At 44.6% G+C, this 16217-nt stretch overlaps 1 protein-coding gene across 4 annotated transcripts in view; it reads right to left on the bottom strand.

Moving 5' to 3' along the window:
- The window catches only part of SLIT3 (slit guidance ligand 3), a 641659-nt gene that overhangs the window by 591368 nt on the left and 34074 nt on the right, over positions 1-16217 (bottom strand). For all 4 annotated transcript variants that reach the window (XM_025387957.1, XM_025387956.1, XM_025387959.1 and 1 more), the window contains exon 2: positions 1370-1441. In XM_025387957.1, coding sequence (XP_025243742.1) covers positions 1370-1441 — 72 coding nt within the window. The remainder of the gene's footprint in view (positions 1-1369; positions 1442-16217) is intronic.

Here is a 16217-nt window from a genome sequence, read left to right on the forward strand (position 1 = left end):
CACTGTCTTAGTTTTCTTAGCTTTCTATAATGCGAATACACAGTGGCACTGCATGGAGGTTAGAAAACACAGAGTCCGGGTTCCAATTCCAACTCCTTCAGTCACCTGCTCTGTAGAGTTGGGACCACTTACCCTATCCATGCCTCTGGTTTTCTCTGCTACAATTAGGGGCTCATAATAATGCCCACTTTGTTTGTTACCACTATGTAATACTGTGCTGGGCCCATCAAAGTATCAGGTCCATCATCATTACTAACAACTCAATCAGAAAAGAAAAACAATGTTGTAAAATTAATGCTTCACAAGTAATCCTGAGAATAATCAGAAAATGTTACAACAATGAAGCACTACATGTATAACTACGAGAGCTGAAAATACTTCTAACTACGTATTCCCTATACTGCAAATGAGAAAACTGAGGCCCAAGGAGGAAAAGTAGTCTGCCCAAGGTTTCATGGGTAGCTAATTCTGAATCAGGACCAGAGCCTGGTACTTTCTGAACCAAGTACAACATTCATTCTATTTATTATATAGGGCTATTAGTAAAAAGGAGGTAGCTTCAGGTACCAAGACTTTAGCTGTTACTTCTAGTAACAATTTGCCAGCTAAGATTCCATGGCATACAAATACCAAGGCGGTGGCCAATTGGCCCAGACTGTACGTCTTGCCTGGAGCCATGTTTATGGGTCAAAATTAACCAAGTAAAGAAGGAAAAAAAAAAGATTTAAATTGCTTTTTCCTGTACCTCTAAATGTCTTAGACTTTTCGACAGACAAGCACTTGGGAAGTTTCTTATCACTCACAGACTTAAGGATGGATGAAAGTGTTCAATATTCAGCAATGAAACCTAATATTCCTTGCTCCCCCAGTCCATCAATGCCCATCTCAAATTTTGCTACCTGTCTGCACAGCTGTGGGTGTTCAGCAAGGGCGCTGACCCTTTCTGATGCTCTCCTCCCCTCCCCTCCATTAAGCTACAAGACAGATAACTTTTGTCCCGATTGCTCTTTTAATGCACAGGCTGGAGAAGAAATTATCATCTCTATGGAAGGGAAGCATGGTTAGTCAACCTGACATCGCTGTCATCCTAGAAGCTGGGCATGCTGATTTATTCGTTCATAGCCTTCCGCTTTCCCTATCACTGGAACTAAGTTCTTCCATCGATCCAGCTCAGCCAGCAGCATCTAGACAGGGACTGTGATACCTGTGAGCACGTGGGTACACTAATGAGGGGTTTTCTGCTGCAGAATGGTGAATTCCTGTTGTCCAGGGCTTGGGAGTGTGGTGTCAGGGGCAGTGGAACATTTTTTTTTTTGCAAGGCTGAAGAGCTAAAAATGAAAACGCACCCGAGAGCCATCAACTACTTACAAGACTCGGAGGTTCTTGAGCCCAGCGAAGTCCATCTTGGTGATCCTGGTGATATTATTTCTGTCCAGGTCACTGCAATGGAGAGCAAATTCAGGTCAGATTTTTGTGGGTTACAATCACAGTCTATTTAATCCAGACTGGCTTGGACTGAAGGGACGTTGCTTGTCCAGAAGGCGGCAATTCTGATGATTAACGATATCCCTTGAGCATGCCTGGCTAACCTTAAGGATATTGTATGGAATAAACCATTCATTATGCACATAGCAGACCTCTGTTATGTTTAACTGCCTGCCTTCTGTGGTCCCTTCTTTAGGTAACACATTTTTCTGTTGAAGTTTCCCCTCCCCCAGATCTCAGATCATGTCATACAAATGGGGCTGACCCCTCTTCCCAGCTCTAGGCACTGGCATCTGATCCAGGCCAGGCTGGTAAGTATCTTCAGTCTCCCTGACCACAGCAATTGTTTCAGAAATGCCTAAATGACTCAAAATCCCAATAACTGCTTATCTGCTGGGATTGCTAAGCTGTTCAGGGTAGCCAGAAGCCATCTCGCCACCACAAAAACAGTGAGCAGATGGTGCTGTCCTGTGAATGTCCAGACCCACTCATGCCTGAAGCCAATTACCTCTGTATTTTGAGAGTGTATGACCCATTCTATCCCATCTCTCCTATATTTTGATTTAAACCAGTTTGAGTTGAATTTTCTATCACTTAAAATCAAAAGAATTTGCCTGACTTTGGTATGTAGCTAGAAACTAACAAACAAGACAAAAATTGTCTATTTTCCAGCTACTTTGCAAACTCCCTGAGGGCGAAGGCCATATCTCACTTAACTCCATACCAACATAGTAGATAGAGTATGTGCTTGGCACACAGCAGAGGTAACTTCACTCATTTCACATGTTAGGTAAAGACATTTGCATGGATTACTCCTGCCTCAATTTACAGGCTTACGCTCCTGAATACAGCCCCAAAGAGAAGGATTTGCCATAGAAGAGCTGAAGTGGTGGTGGTGATATTTAAGTGAGGGTGGAGGGCAGCACGGATGGAAAAACAGTTCAGAAAAACCGAAGTCACGAATGAGCCTGTGAACAACTGCATGAATATTCCGTGTTCACTAAAATAATCTAACAAGACTGAATGCCAAAAAAAGGAACCATGAATAATACGCTACAGTTCTCAATAATAGATGCTGAATAATTGATGTCTACAGATTATGCCCTCTTTAACCCTCACTTTTCAGGGTTTTGGCCCTTGGACTTTCAACAAGGTATCTGTGAATTATCTTTTCTTTCTGAACATTTTTATACTAAGAGCCATTTTTCCAACGATGAATCCCCATCCAAACGTTCATCTCTTCTTCGCTTTTCCTAGTCGCTTCCTAAAGATGCCACCCTGCAATTATGCCTCCTTTATACAGTTGCACAAAATGAACAGGGAAGGAATTTTCAGATTCTAGCACTTTATATATATATAAAAAAATCGAGTTTGAGGAGGGATTACTCTCCTGATATCAGACATAATACTGAAATAAAAATCAAGTGAGTCCTTGAGTAACCTCGCACAGGTACCTCCTCCTTTTCTCCTTGAGTTTTCCAATACCTAAAACAGCATCAGAGTTGTTTCTGAACTAGCTTGTGATGGAGAAAAGCAGCATTTAGACTTCTCTGGCTAATCTGAGTGCTGGTTTAGAAAAAAAAAAAAAAAAAAGCATAGCAAGAATTACCCAGGAAAATAAAGGGTTATCCATGCAGGGATGGGAAACCTGCAGACAGAAATCTGTACACACTCCAAAGCATCACACGTGTTCTTCTTACCTCCCATCTGAATTCAGATGGATGTTTGGGGACCTTGACAACTGTGAATATGACAATGCAACTAAGGGTTTAATTACCAGGACACAGCGTGGTATCTCAGCAGCTTGTGCCAGCATCTGCAGCACCAATATTTTCAATGAATATTTATTATGTCAAAGCACACTGAGTGCACTGCTGAAATGCTGAGGATGTGGCGGGGGGCAGAGGGTGTGCAGTGGGACCGTCTCTGGCACAGTGTTCGTGTTTGGGAGCTGAGCTTCAGAGGCAGGCAGTCCTGAGCTTGAATCCCTGTCCTGCCACTTACTGAGTGATCTAATGGCAGTGCACTTCATCTCTGAGGTGCAGTTTCTCCATTTACAAATGAGGCCGACAATCTTGACCTCAGGAGCTTTGATGAGGGTTAAATGAGATGATGTACACACAGCACTTATCTAGCACTTGTTAAGCGCTCAATCACGGCAGCTATTACTGTAATTAGTTGAAGCGCATCTCTCGCATCTCAACTCTGAAATTTCAGTTCACCAACAGAAGCTGACAGCCCCGTACCCCAAACTTTGTGCCTACAGATGAACACCGGGGTCCCCAAGACACTCCTCGTTGGTGTGCTCTCTTCCTACACGTAAAAAGAGGGGTCTATTTTGTGGCTGAAAAATAGAATAATAGGGCCAAGAGTGCCCCCGCAGCCCACTGCCTGTCCTTTGCAGCATTTCTGTGACCCCTCTTTTCCATGGTATCTGAGTGCAAGTGACACAGGGACTACGGAGGAGGAAAGGGCTCTCCCCTCCCACTGAGCTGTGCTGCCTGCCTCTGCCCACCTCCCGAACACACATACTCCCAGAAAGGCCAGGGAGCACGTGGACTTTGAGGTGAGATACCTCTAGCCCCCAGCTCCACACAGTCGGGTCTGGGTGAGTTTGAGTAACTTACTTTCCTTCTCCAGGCCTGTATGCTCTGCAGGAGCTTTGTCTCCTACTTGCAGGCCACGGGATGGTGAGAAACACAAAGCTGGGGCTTCAACACACGTGGTTAGAAATGGGAATGGATTACACTCACCCTGAGGAGAGGCTGCCTGTCCCAAGGCCAGCCCCCACTGTCCCTGCCCAGGCTCCTCCAGACCTTTATGACCTTCAGCTCTGGCCTCAAGGGAGTCAGTGTATGTCAGCCTGGGATGGGTTCTGAACTGTCAGCAGGAGGGGTGATCCTGGATGGGGGCCAAGGACAGTGTCCAGATGTGGATGTGGGAAGTGTGGTGGTCTCCAAACATGTCTGTCATTTTTTTTTTTTTTTTTTTGATACACTTGCTATCAAGAGGTGATATCTACGCCAATTTCCCTTGAACTTCAGCAGGCTTTGAGACTGCTGGACAAACAAGACTGTGGCAGAAGTGATGCTGCAGAGCTTCTGAGGCTACCTAGAAGAGGCAATAGGGAAGGGGCTCGCTCTCTCGCTCCCCTCACTTGCACTGCAGCCTTGAGCTGCCATATGAGAAAAGCAGATGATCTGAAGCCTCCATGCTGGTGAAACCACATGGAGGAGGAGGAGGAGGAGGAGGAGGAGGGAGAGATGCTAGGCTTGGCTTGAGTCTTTCCAGCCCAGAGGTCAGGCACATTAAGTGCAGATTCCTTTGGGACTCAGCCTCAGCCACCATCTGGTTGCAACTTATGAGAAACTCTAAGCCAGAATCACCCAACTGAATGAACCACTCTTGAAATCCTGACCCACAGAAGCTGTTAAGAGGTAACAGTCATGTACCATATAGCAATGTTTCAGTCAATGAGGACGGCATACCCGATGGGGGGGTCTCATAAGATCATAATGGAGCTGAAAAATTCCTAGTGACATCGTAACGCGACGTATCACTCACATGTTTACGTGATGCTGGTGAAAACTCTACCGCGCTGCCAGTTGGATGAAAGTACAGCACATGCAATTATGTACAGTACATAATACTTGATAATAAGTGACTGGGTTACTGGTATTTACTATGCCATACTTTTATCACTATTTTAGAGCATACTCCTTCTACTTATTTTAAAAAAATAGTTAATGGTAAAACAGCTTCAGGCAGGTCCTTGAGGAGGTGTTCCAGAGGAAGGCATTGTTATCATAAGAGATGACAGCTCCATGTGTGTTACTGCCCTTGAAGACTTTCCAGTGGGACAAGATGTGGAGGCCGAAGACAGCGAGGTGGATGATCCTGACCCTGTGTAGACCTAGGCTAATGTGTATACACAAGTGTCTTAGTTCTTAATAAAAAAGTTTAAAAAGTACAAAAAATTGTAGGCCGGGTGCGGTGGCTCAAGCCTGTAATCCCAGCACTTTGGGAGGCCGAGATGGGCGGATCACAAGGTCAGGAGATCGAGACCATCCTGGATAACACGGTGAAACCCCGTCTCTACTAAAAATACAAAAAACTAGCCGGGCGTGGTGGCGGGCGCCTGTAGTCCCAGCTACTCGGGAGGCTGAGGCAGGAGAATGGCGTAAACCCGGGAGGCAGAGCTTGCAGTGAGCCGAGATTCGGCCACTGCATTCCAGCCTGGGTGACAGAGCAAGACTCCATCTCAAAAAAAAAAAAAAAAAAAAAATTGTAAAAGTAGAAAAATGTTGATAGAATAAGGATACAAGGGAAGAAAATATTTTTGTATAGCTATACAGTTTGTGTTTTAAGCTAAGTGTTATTATGAAAGAATAAAAAAGAAAAAATTAAAAGTTTATAAAGTTAAAAAGTTATATAGTAAGCTAAGGTTAATTTACCATTGAAGAATTTAAAAAATATTTAGCATAGGCTAAGTGTACAGTGTTTGTCAAGTCAACAGTAGTGAATAGTAATGTCCTAGGCCTTCATATTCACTCACCACTCACTCACTGACTCTCCTGGAGCAACTTCCAGTCCTGCAAGCTCTACTCATGGTAAGTACCTATTTAGGTATACTATTTTTTATCTTTTATACTGTATTTTTTATCTTTTATACTGAATTCTCATCACTGTTACAGGGGTGAAAGTACTATATGCTGCCTTCAGGCCTGAGGAATAAAACCTCCTGCCCCTTCCTTCACACTCTCTTCTCTCATCTTGGGTGGGATTCAGTAGATACACTGGAGGACCCCAGGGATGGGAAATTGAAAGAGCCCAAGTCCCTGAATGACTGCATGAAACAGAGGCCTCTCCTCCTTTGGTTCCCCCACTGCCCACACCTCCCCCTCCGCCCGCGCACAATCATTTACACACATTAAACTCAGACCTATTCAAGAAATAACTCCTAAACCACTCAAATTTGAAACTATTTGTTATGGCAGTCTACAGTGGCAAATAAAGTATCTTTGATACAATAGCTTTCTATGCTTTTTTTTTTTTTTTGAGATGAAGTCTCACTCTGTCACCCGGGCTGGAGTGTGGTGGCATGATCTTGGCTCACTGCAACCTCCGCCTCCTGGGTTTAAGCGATTCTTCTCCTGCCTCAGCCTCCCAAGTAACTGCGATTACAGGTAACTGCCACCACGCCTGGTTATTTTTTTTTTCTTGCATTTTTAGTAGAGATGGGGTTTCTTCATGTTGGCCAGGCTGGTCTCAAACTCCTGACTTGAGGTGATCTGCCCACCTTGGCCTCCCAAAGTGCTAAGATTACAGGCATGAGCCACCACGCCCAGCCTTCCATGCCTTCTTCTTCTCTTTGCAACAGTTCTGAAAGGTAGGTATTATCTTACTTCAACAGATTAAAATGCTGTAGATCAGCCTTAATAAAAGCTGGTATTTGTTGGACCCATACTATGCACGAGGTACTGTGCTGAGGACTTTGTGTTCGTTTATCTAATCCAGACAGCAACCATATACGGTAGGTACTATTATCTCATTTTTCACATGAGGAGGCTGAAATTTAGTTTCCCCCATCCCCACCCTAAGCTTAGAAGATTTTTACCAATAAAGAAATTTAACATGAGTTCACATACCAGGGAAGTAGGTAATGCCAAGATTTGAACCGGGGCTCTCTGAATGCAAAGGCCATAGTTTCACTTATCACATCCTACTGCTCATCTACCATTAGAGCATTTTTTATACTGTATCAGGTTATCCACTGAATTTTTTAAAAGAATGCATAAGTAAATGCACAAACATAATAGAACTTCCTGCTCCTGTGCTTTGGAGAAAAACAAAGACATACCCACATAGCTTTGCTTCCCTCACTCCAGCCAAGACAGCACATTTGCTACCCTGTCTCCCAGTGAAGTCCTGGCCAGGGGAAGTGACGGAGCCCCTCTGCAAGCTCAAGGAGGAAGAGCTTTCTTGCTGTGTTTGCCCCTATCTGGTTTTGGTCATGTTAGTCAGCATCTGCCATGTTGCCTCTATAAACAGGCCTCACCATGGTAATTTGGATTGTTTTTCCCCATCCCAATCAGTGAATCATAAACCAATGCTGAGACTTGGAGCTTTGTGGTATTTTCACATCTGTTTGACACCTTGGGTGGGGTAGGGAGAAAGAAGAATTCAGAACAACACTGGAAAAAATGAAACAAAAATGACATTTTCTAGGTCAGGCTACTGGCCTTATCTTGGCACATGTGTATCCATACCCTTCTTTTTATTCATTCTGTGGCATTCCTGCAAAATTTTCTTCTGGCTGTGGCACATCTGGGAAGAGCAAGGAGTGAAAAAACAGCCCTCAGCAAAAGCATAGTGTGGCGAAAAGGGCTTCCATTATAAATTCAAACGGTGTGAATTTGAATCTCAACCTTTTTACTCCTTAGCCATGTGGCTTGGAGAAAGGCACTTAACTTTATGGAACTCTAGTTGTTGCTGTGACTTTTGTAAAACATGACCCAAGATACCACCTCTGTCAGATTACCAAGAGGCTCAATGGAGAAAGGTTTTTGTTTTTTGTTTTTTGACAGAGTCTTGCTCTGTTGCTCAGGCTGGAGTGCAGTGGCGCAGTCTCAGCTCACTGCAACCTCTGCCTCCTGGGTTCAAGCGATTCTCCTGCCTCAGCCTCCTGAGTAGCTGGGATTACAGGCACCATGACCACATCTGGCTAATTTTCATATTTTTAGCAGAGACGGGGTTTTGCCACGTTGTCCAGGCTGGTCTCAAACTCCTGACCTCAGGTGATCCATCCGCCTCAGCCTCCCAAAGTGCTAGGATTACAAGCATGAGCCACGGTACCCGGCCAAGGAAGTACTTTCTAAACAGCATTCAGAGTGGTTAATTTTTCACCCACGGGCTACAACTGGTAGGGAGAGGATGCAATGGTGTAGCTTGGGATAGACTTTTAAAAAGATGTTCATCTGTAATGGTGAGATCTGTGATGGTTAGGGAGCACACCATTGCTCAGACCAGACTTTTAAGACTACCTGTCCCCTGTACACTGAGTGTTTACAATACTGCCTTCGGGGTTTCAGGAAAGAAGATCGGGTCTCAACATGAAGTAAACCTGTAGGGGCTACCACACAATGCAGTCATTCCTTATTACAAGGAATTGCAGGCAAAGTTAACTCAGGTTGGGCATGATGTCTAGGAGATCCTTGTGATGGGTAGGAGGCTGAACTACATGACCTATGGAGTCCTGTCAATAACTCTGTAACTGTCATCTTTTGGGAGCCCAGAGCCAAATGAATTTTTAGAAAATGAAATATAGCTTGGTCCTTGTTCTCAAGGAGCCTGGAGTCTAGTTGAGGAGATGTGCTAAGACTCAGGAGATTCTTAGAGAACAAGGCAAGAAGTTACAAAATGTAACGTTAAGGGATGTGGTCTAAACACCAAGGGGAGTAGGCAAGCAGGAAGTCAGAAAGAAGACCTCCTGCTCCTGAATAAGCCTTTCAATGTGTGACGACTCCACATTCAAGATCCCACAGCATAGCTATCTCAATGGATTGTTCAGTTACAGATTGCAGTCCTTGCTCTACTCTTTCCCCTCCTTCTCACAACTGCACTTGAGTAGTCTTAAAAAAAAACAACAAACAAACAAAAAAACCAACTTGAAAAAATTCCATAGTGTGATCTGAGGACTCCTACTCAGGAAAGGGGTACGAGGAGCCAGAATTAAGAGGCCCCCATAGCACTTCCTGACCCTTCATTTACCACCAGCAAAGAAGAGGTTCCAACCAAATCAGAACAAGTTAGCAAGGAAGCAGTGGCCTCAGTTTCAGTTATGCACTCACTACGCTTTCCACCTGAATGGACCACATCACAGAAAGGGCAAGGTTCTGTGCTTCTTTGCTTCCCTGTGAGCTAAGCAGGGGATGGCGGAAGGATCAGACCAAGGACAGGGTATTTATCCTCCCTGAGAGCTCACCCAGGTTAGCTAGTTTTGCCACCAAAGGTTACAGTTGCACTTTATGAATGTCCATTCATTGGTTCCAGGACACTTTTCTTCCTCCTATTTCTTCTGGCTTAGAGGTGATACTTGCTCCATTGCTTCTATGGTCTTGGGTTCTATAGCATCTATCTGAAACATACCCACACCTCTGAAATGATCCCTGTGTAAATAAATCAACTCTCCTGGAATATTCCTAATTTGAATTTTTTACCTGTTCTCTATTTCTTACTGATATACCATTCATTCATTCAACAAGTCTTCACCATTAAGTTTCAGAAATTGTGCTAAATGCTGGTATATATCTATAAACAATAGTGGCATAGTCTCTGCCTATAAGAAACTCAGAGTTGAGAGAGGAAGAAATAAAGGAGCAATTACTATCGACTATGATAAACACTCTATACCACAGGTTGGCAACCTTTTTCTTTAAAGGCTAGATAGTAAATAATTTGGCTTCCACCAGTCATGTTTTCTATCACAACTATTCAACTCAGCTTTGTAGTGTGAGAGTAGCCTTAGACAATATATAAATAAATGAGTATGGCTGTGTGCCAATAAAACTTTATTTACAAAGACAGACCGAAGGCTGGATTTGGCCCAGGGGCTGTTGTTTATAGACTCCTGCTGTATACTATGCCAGAGGCATAAACAAAAGCTTACAGAAGAGTATGGAGGAAGGAGTATGGAGTAATTGGGGTGTAGGGTCAGGGGAGGCATCCAGGAAAAGGTGACATTTTAATTGAGACCTCAAGAAAGAGCTGGCTATATTCAGGTTGGCATGGGAATATTTAAGAGAGAAAAAGAATTTTAGGTTTTTTTAAAAAAAAAGCATGTATAAAAGCCTAGAGGCATTGCCTCAGGATAACTGCCAGCAGATTTATTTGGCTGTTATAGCATGTTTCAAGAGAAACACAGGTTTTTCCTTCCTTCCTTCCTTCCTTCTTTTCTTTCCCTATTTCCTTCTTTTCTTTCCTTCCCTCCCCCTCTCTCCTTTCCTTAATTCCTTCCTTCCTTCCCTCCCCATCTCCTTTCCCTTTTTTTAAAAATCCCTCCCTCCTTTCTTTGCTTCTTTTCTTCCTACAACAAACCTTTATTAAACACCTACTCCAGACCTGGCACTATGCTGATGGCTAAGGATAGATGGTAAAACAATAGCAAAGAAGTTCCTTTTAAAGAACTTTTATTTCTTTGCTGAATGTGGCAGACAGATTCTAAGGTGGTCCCCAGTATCACCACCTTCCCCTCTGCTTGAGTGGGCAGAACCTAGAGACCTGCTTCTAACCCAAGGAACACAAAAAAGGTGGTCAGATGTCACCTTTGTGACATGTTACATGGGACCACAATGCCCGTCTTGCTATAGGACTCTTTCTCTTGCTGGCTGTGATGAAGCAGGTGGCCATGTTTGGGAGGCCCACATGCCAAGGAACTGGAGGCAGCCTCTACTCACAACCAACCAAGAATTCAAGACAACCAGCAGGAACCTGAAGCCCTCTAATAGGCTGCGAGGAACTGAATTCTCCCAATAACCTTGAAAGCTTGGAAACAGGTCCTTCTCCAGTTGAACCTTGAGATTAGACCACAACCTCAACCAAACCCTTATGTACAGCCTTATGAGACCCTGAAGCAGAGGGCCCAGACAAATGGAAGGTGCTGAATGTGTGTTGTTTTAAGCCACCAAGTTTGCTACAAGATCATTATACAACAATAAAAACACGGGGAAGATAGGCCACCACAAATAAACAAGGAGACTACAGATTGCAATATGGGCATAGCTAGGAAACAGTACAGAGTGAGGTGAAGAGAATAAAGATGTGGTGAGAGGCAGTGAAGGCACTGCCCTCCCTGGGGTGTCCAGGAAGAACCTCTCTTACAGAGTGAGATTTGGTCTGAGACTAGAAGGAAAAGAAGGATCCAGTTGAAGGGCAGGCTGAAGGGAGATGTTTCCAGGTGGAAGAACAGAAACAAAAAGGCCCTAAAAGAAGAAAGCAACAAAAAGGTACAGGTGATGGCAGCAGAGTGACACCAAATGGGATCACAGAGGCAGGTGGTGTCCAGACTGCAAGGCATCTATGGGGCTGACAACATGCTTGGGGACTGGAACCATAAAAGGGGCCGAGCAGTGAAACCACCGATTTAACAGCCCTCAGCCTCATTCCCCTGCCATCAATCCTGCCAGAAATTTCCCCCAAATGTCAATTTCATTCCACAGCTCAATAAGAAGGGGGTTCTCATTACTGCCCTCAGCTTGCCTCATTTAATTCTTCCTTCTTTATAGCCACAGACATGTATTGAGCACCTATCAGATCCAGGAACTGTGCTAGGCACTTCATTGGCACATATATGTTCCTGCTGTATGCTGGCCTCAGAAGCCCTCAAAGTCCTGCATCCATTTAAATCCTACTGCTCTGTTATGGGCTGAATTGTGTGCCCCAAAAGATATATTGAAGTCCTAACCCCAGCTACCTGTGAGTGTGATCTTATTTGAAAGTAGGGTCTTTGCAGATGTAATCAGGTTAAAATGAGGTCATTAGGGTGGGCCCTAATCCAATAGGACTGGTGTCCTTATTAGAAGAGGAGACAGGGCTGAGCACAGTGGCTCACACCTATAATCCCAGCACTTTGGAAGGATGAGGCAGAAGGATTACTTGAGGCCAGAAGGGAATTAGAGACCAGCCTGGGCAACACAGCAAGATCCTATTTCTATAAAAGAGAAAACTAGCCAGGCATGGTGGTACTTGCCTATAGTCTCAGATACTCAGGAGGCTGAGGTGGCAGGATTGCTTAAGCCCAGGGGGACTGAGGCTGCAGTAGCTATGACTGCACCACTCCAGCCAGAGTGACAGAACAAGACCCTGTCTCTACAAAAAACATCAAAATCATAAAAAGACAATGAGACAGACATGCAGGGATAGCGTCATGTGACAACAGAGCCAGAGACTGGAGTGAAGCAGTTACAAACCAAGGAACGCCAAGGGCTGCTGGCAAACCCAGGAGCCAGGAAGGAGCAAGGTCCTCCCCTGCAGATTTCAGAAGGAGCCTGGCTCTGATGACACCTCGATTTCAGATTGCCAGGTTCCAGAAGTCTGAAAGGATAGATTGTTGTTGTAAGGCGTCAGTTTGTGGTACGTTGTTATGGCAGCCCTAGGACACAGATACACCCAATGTTCAGGCTTTGTCGGGCCCCACACGCCCCCTGCAGCCTCCCCCAGCTGCTCCATCTCATGCTGGCTTCTCCCTTCCCTGAACTTCTGAACTTCTGGATCATTCAGCCTCTCTCTGCACAACTCATTTCGGTCTTTCATCACGTTTCCTTGCACCTCTTGTGCTGCTGCCTGTTTGCTGTGTGTTTGCCTTGTCTCCCAAAGGACCTTGAAGAGGATACTCCCCAGCTTCCTCCAGACACCTTGGATGAAGCAAGGCCTCATGGAGACACTCAGAAAAGTGTACACTAGGTTTCTCAGGATGGAGAAACGGTTTGTTTTTTTTAAAAAACATTTTACATTTTGCTTATCAGTATTATCATTGTTTTCTGGAGTAAACATGTATCATTCAATGCACCGCCTACCTTCCAAAAAAAGCACTGAAAAAAGGAGTCCAGTTAACCTAAGACTCTCCCCATAGATAAAGTGGCCATGCAGTTTAAGCCATTCGAGACTCTGGAATTTTAGCCATTTGGCCAAAGGAAGATGCTTTTTGGTTTTTGGGGGGTTGTTTTTTTAGACGGAGTCTCGCTCTGTCTCCCAGTCTGGAGTGTAGGGGTGCAACCTCGGCTCACTGCAATCTCCACCTCCCAGGTTCAAGGGATTCTCCTGCCTCAGCCTCCTGAGTAGCTGGGATTACAGGCACGTGCCACCATGCCTGGCTAATTTTAGTAGAGATGGGGTTTCACCATGTTGGCCAGGCTGGTCTCAAACTCCTGACCTCAAGTGATCCACCCACCTCAGCCTCTCAAAGTGCTGGGATTACAGGCATGAGCCATGGTGCCTGGCCGGAAGATGCTGTTTCGTGAGCCCAAGGGTAGATCTTCGAAACTGCTCACATCAGGCTGTCCTAATGGGTGTCTTCTTCTGTCTCCTCTCCCCAGTCCAAAGGACCTAATGCCACCCACCCAGCTACCCTGATGAAAGAGAGAAACAGCATGTGTTCGAAAACCATCAAATCACCTTCCAACCAGGTCAAGGACAGCAGTGTTTCCCTTCGGATCACCCTCCTACGGCTCCCATCTCATGCTTTACCTCTCCAGACTCACACCACAGGAGGCATTATTAACTATTCTGATTTTTTGCACTTCGTTCTCATCTGTTACATAACCACATGCAAGTTTAAAAACATACACGCATTTGGGAAAGAAATGAGCTGAATTTGATTTTAAAAACTGGCTTCACACTACCTCAGTTGTTTGGGAACTAAGCCTCTCTGGGCTAAATTTTTGGCTTGGCAACACTCTCGCATATATAATTTTACACCTGCAAAAGCTTGCAGCCAACCCTGTGCAGACAGCTACCTGCAGGGAGAAGAACGGGCCAAACAGAGGGGCAACCCGGGTGGTTGGATATGGTCATGGTGAGGGCATGTAAAGAGAAGGAGTGGGCGTGGGGTCGCTATTCTTTCATCCCTTGCAGCAGGAGAAGCAGGAGGACTCCCTGCCCCTGTTTTGCTCAGTTCAGCTCCATGCTCCAGGAAAAAAAAAAAAAAAAGAAAAAAAAAAAAAAAAGCACACAACTACTCTTTGCTGGGAACAGAAGAAATGAACTTGCAAACCGGTAGCCCACCGGCGAGTTCTGGCCTGCAGACCTGCGTAGTCTGGTTCTCACTGTGATTTTCACATATGCAAATTAATTGCCAATTTGGGAGCATTCAAATACAAATCTGCAATTCTGGCTTGTCTCCAAAAGTCAGCCCATCAAATAACCATGGAGTTTTTGTGGCTACCATAGGCTGGTAGGAAGAGGCAATTACCCACTTTGCATAAGGTACATGCCTGCAATTCACCAGTCCACCTGATCTGATTCCCTCACTCAAGTTACCTGCTTAGTCTTTTTCGGCAACAGAGTTTGAGATCCCTGCTGCCAAACATAACACTTAAGACGGCAGGCCCTAGAATCAGATAGCCTGGGCTCAAATCTTAGCAAATAGATTCTAGGCAGGCTACTTAACTCATCCCTAAGCTTCTGTTTCTCCATCTTAAATGACCATAATCACAGTACCTACCTCCTAGGATACTGCAAGGATTAAATGAGATGATATGTATAAAGTGATTCTAGCCCAGGGTTGGTCATGCAGTAAGTACTCAAGAAGTAACCGTCAACTGGCTGATTATTATTCAGACAAAATGTGAGCACAAGTAAGATGATGATGTTGGCAGGACCTCAGTGCTTCTAACACAAAGGTGTACCTGGTCTAATCCACAGCCCCACCCCAAATCTCCTTCATCCACTTCAGGCACATCAAAGCATCTGCAGAGACAGTGCTCCCCTTCCCAGCCCTCACACTCTAATAAAATATCCTTCCTAAATTCTTCCCGTGATGACTTAAGGCAACGTATTCTTTTCTCAGCACTAACCTCCAGGTGGGGTAGTCCAAAAGTTTCACCTTTTATGTCCCTTATTATCATGCCCAGAAATCTCAAACTCTTCCAAACTCCTTGCAAGGCCTGTTCTCAAAACACTTCCCTGCACTGCATAGGAGAGCATGTGATAAAATGGCTCCTCCAATCACTGGGAGGCAGGAAACAAATCCTAGAAGAGACTAGGGCCAACCTTTGGAAATGTGGCAAGAAGTGTAGGGAATACAGTATGGCAAGGATAGTGCTCTGTGTTCACCAAACTGTTCCATTCTCCTCCTAGGCAAACAGCAAGATTAAATTTCCTGTGCCCTTTGCATCTAAGTGGGACCATGTGACTGAGTTCTGAAGAAAACGAATGTGGGTGGAAATAATATGTGCCATTTCTAGGCAAGGCTATAAAACATCTTGCAAGCATGACGCTCTCTTTCCCTTTCTTGTCTTCATGGCATGTAGAGATCATGTGTCATAAAGGGAGGGGTCCCCCAAAGGAAAGCAGCCTGGGTTCCTAAGTGACAATATGGATCATAAGCCACCTACCACCACCCAGAGCAGCTCTACTGGACTGTGATATGAGGAAGAGGAAGCAATACAGCGTTATAGTGTTTTGTTACTGATACATCTGGGCTTATTTGTTGCTGCAGCTTAGCCTTGTCTATGCTAACTGATACACCTATCAATATGGCATAGTAGGAAAGAATGGCCCAAGTTAAGCATCCATGATCTTTATCCATGCTAATCCACAACATGACTTTGTAAAATTTTCCTTCCTCATCTTTACAAGGAGGAAAAACTGACTGATCCCCTAAGGTCACAATAATTCTCATGGGCTTTGGACCCTAACACATATTACCTTAAGCAATGTTTTTAAGAAGGTCACTTAACTCCAGTCAATAGAGGTACAAATGCTGCACCCAGCCAACATCAAGGTCCAAATCACTTTCTGCTATTTACTATGCAAGAGCCAATCTGCAACGAGTGTTTACCACGTGCCAAGGACTATGCTAAACACTTCACATTTGGGGCCTTTTTTAATCCTCACAACCAGCCTATGAGGCTGATGCTATTTATTAGTCCCATTTTATTATTGAACAAATCGAGGCACAGGGAGATTAAGACATCTGTCTATGGTCACAAGCTGAGAAGTACCAGATGAACAA

Source organism: Theropithecus gelada, chromosome 6 (assembly GCF_003255815.1).
Source record: "Theropithecus gelada isolate Dixy chromosome 6, Tgel_1.0, whole genome shotgun sequence".
Lineage (NCBI taxonomy): Eukaryota > Metazoa > Chordata > Mammalia > Primates > Cercopithecidae > Theropithecus > Theropithecus gelada.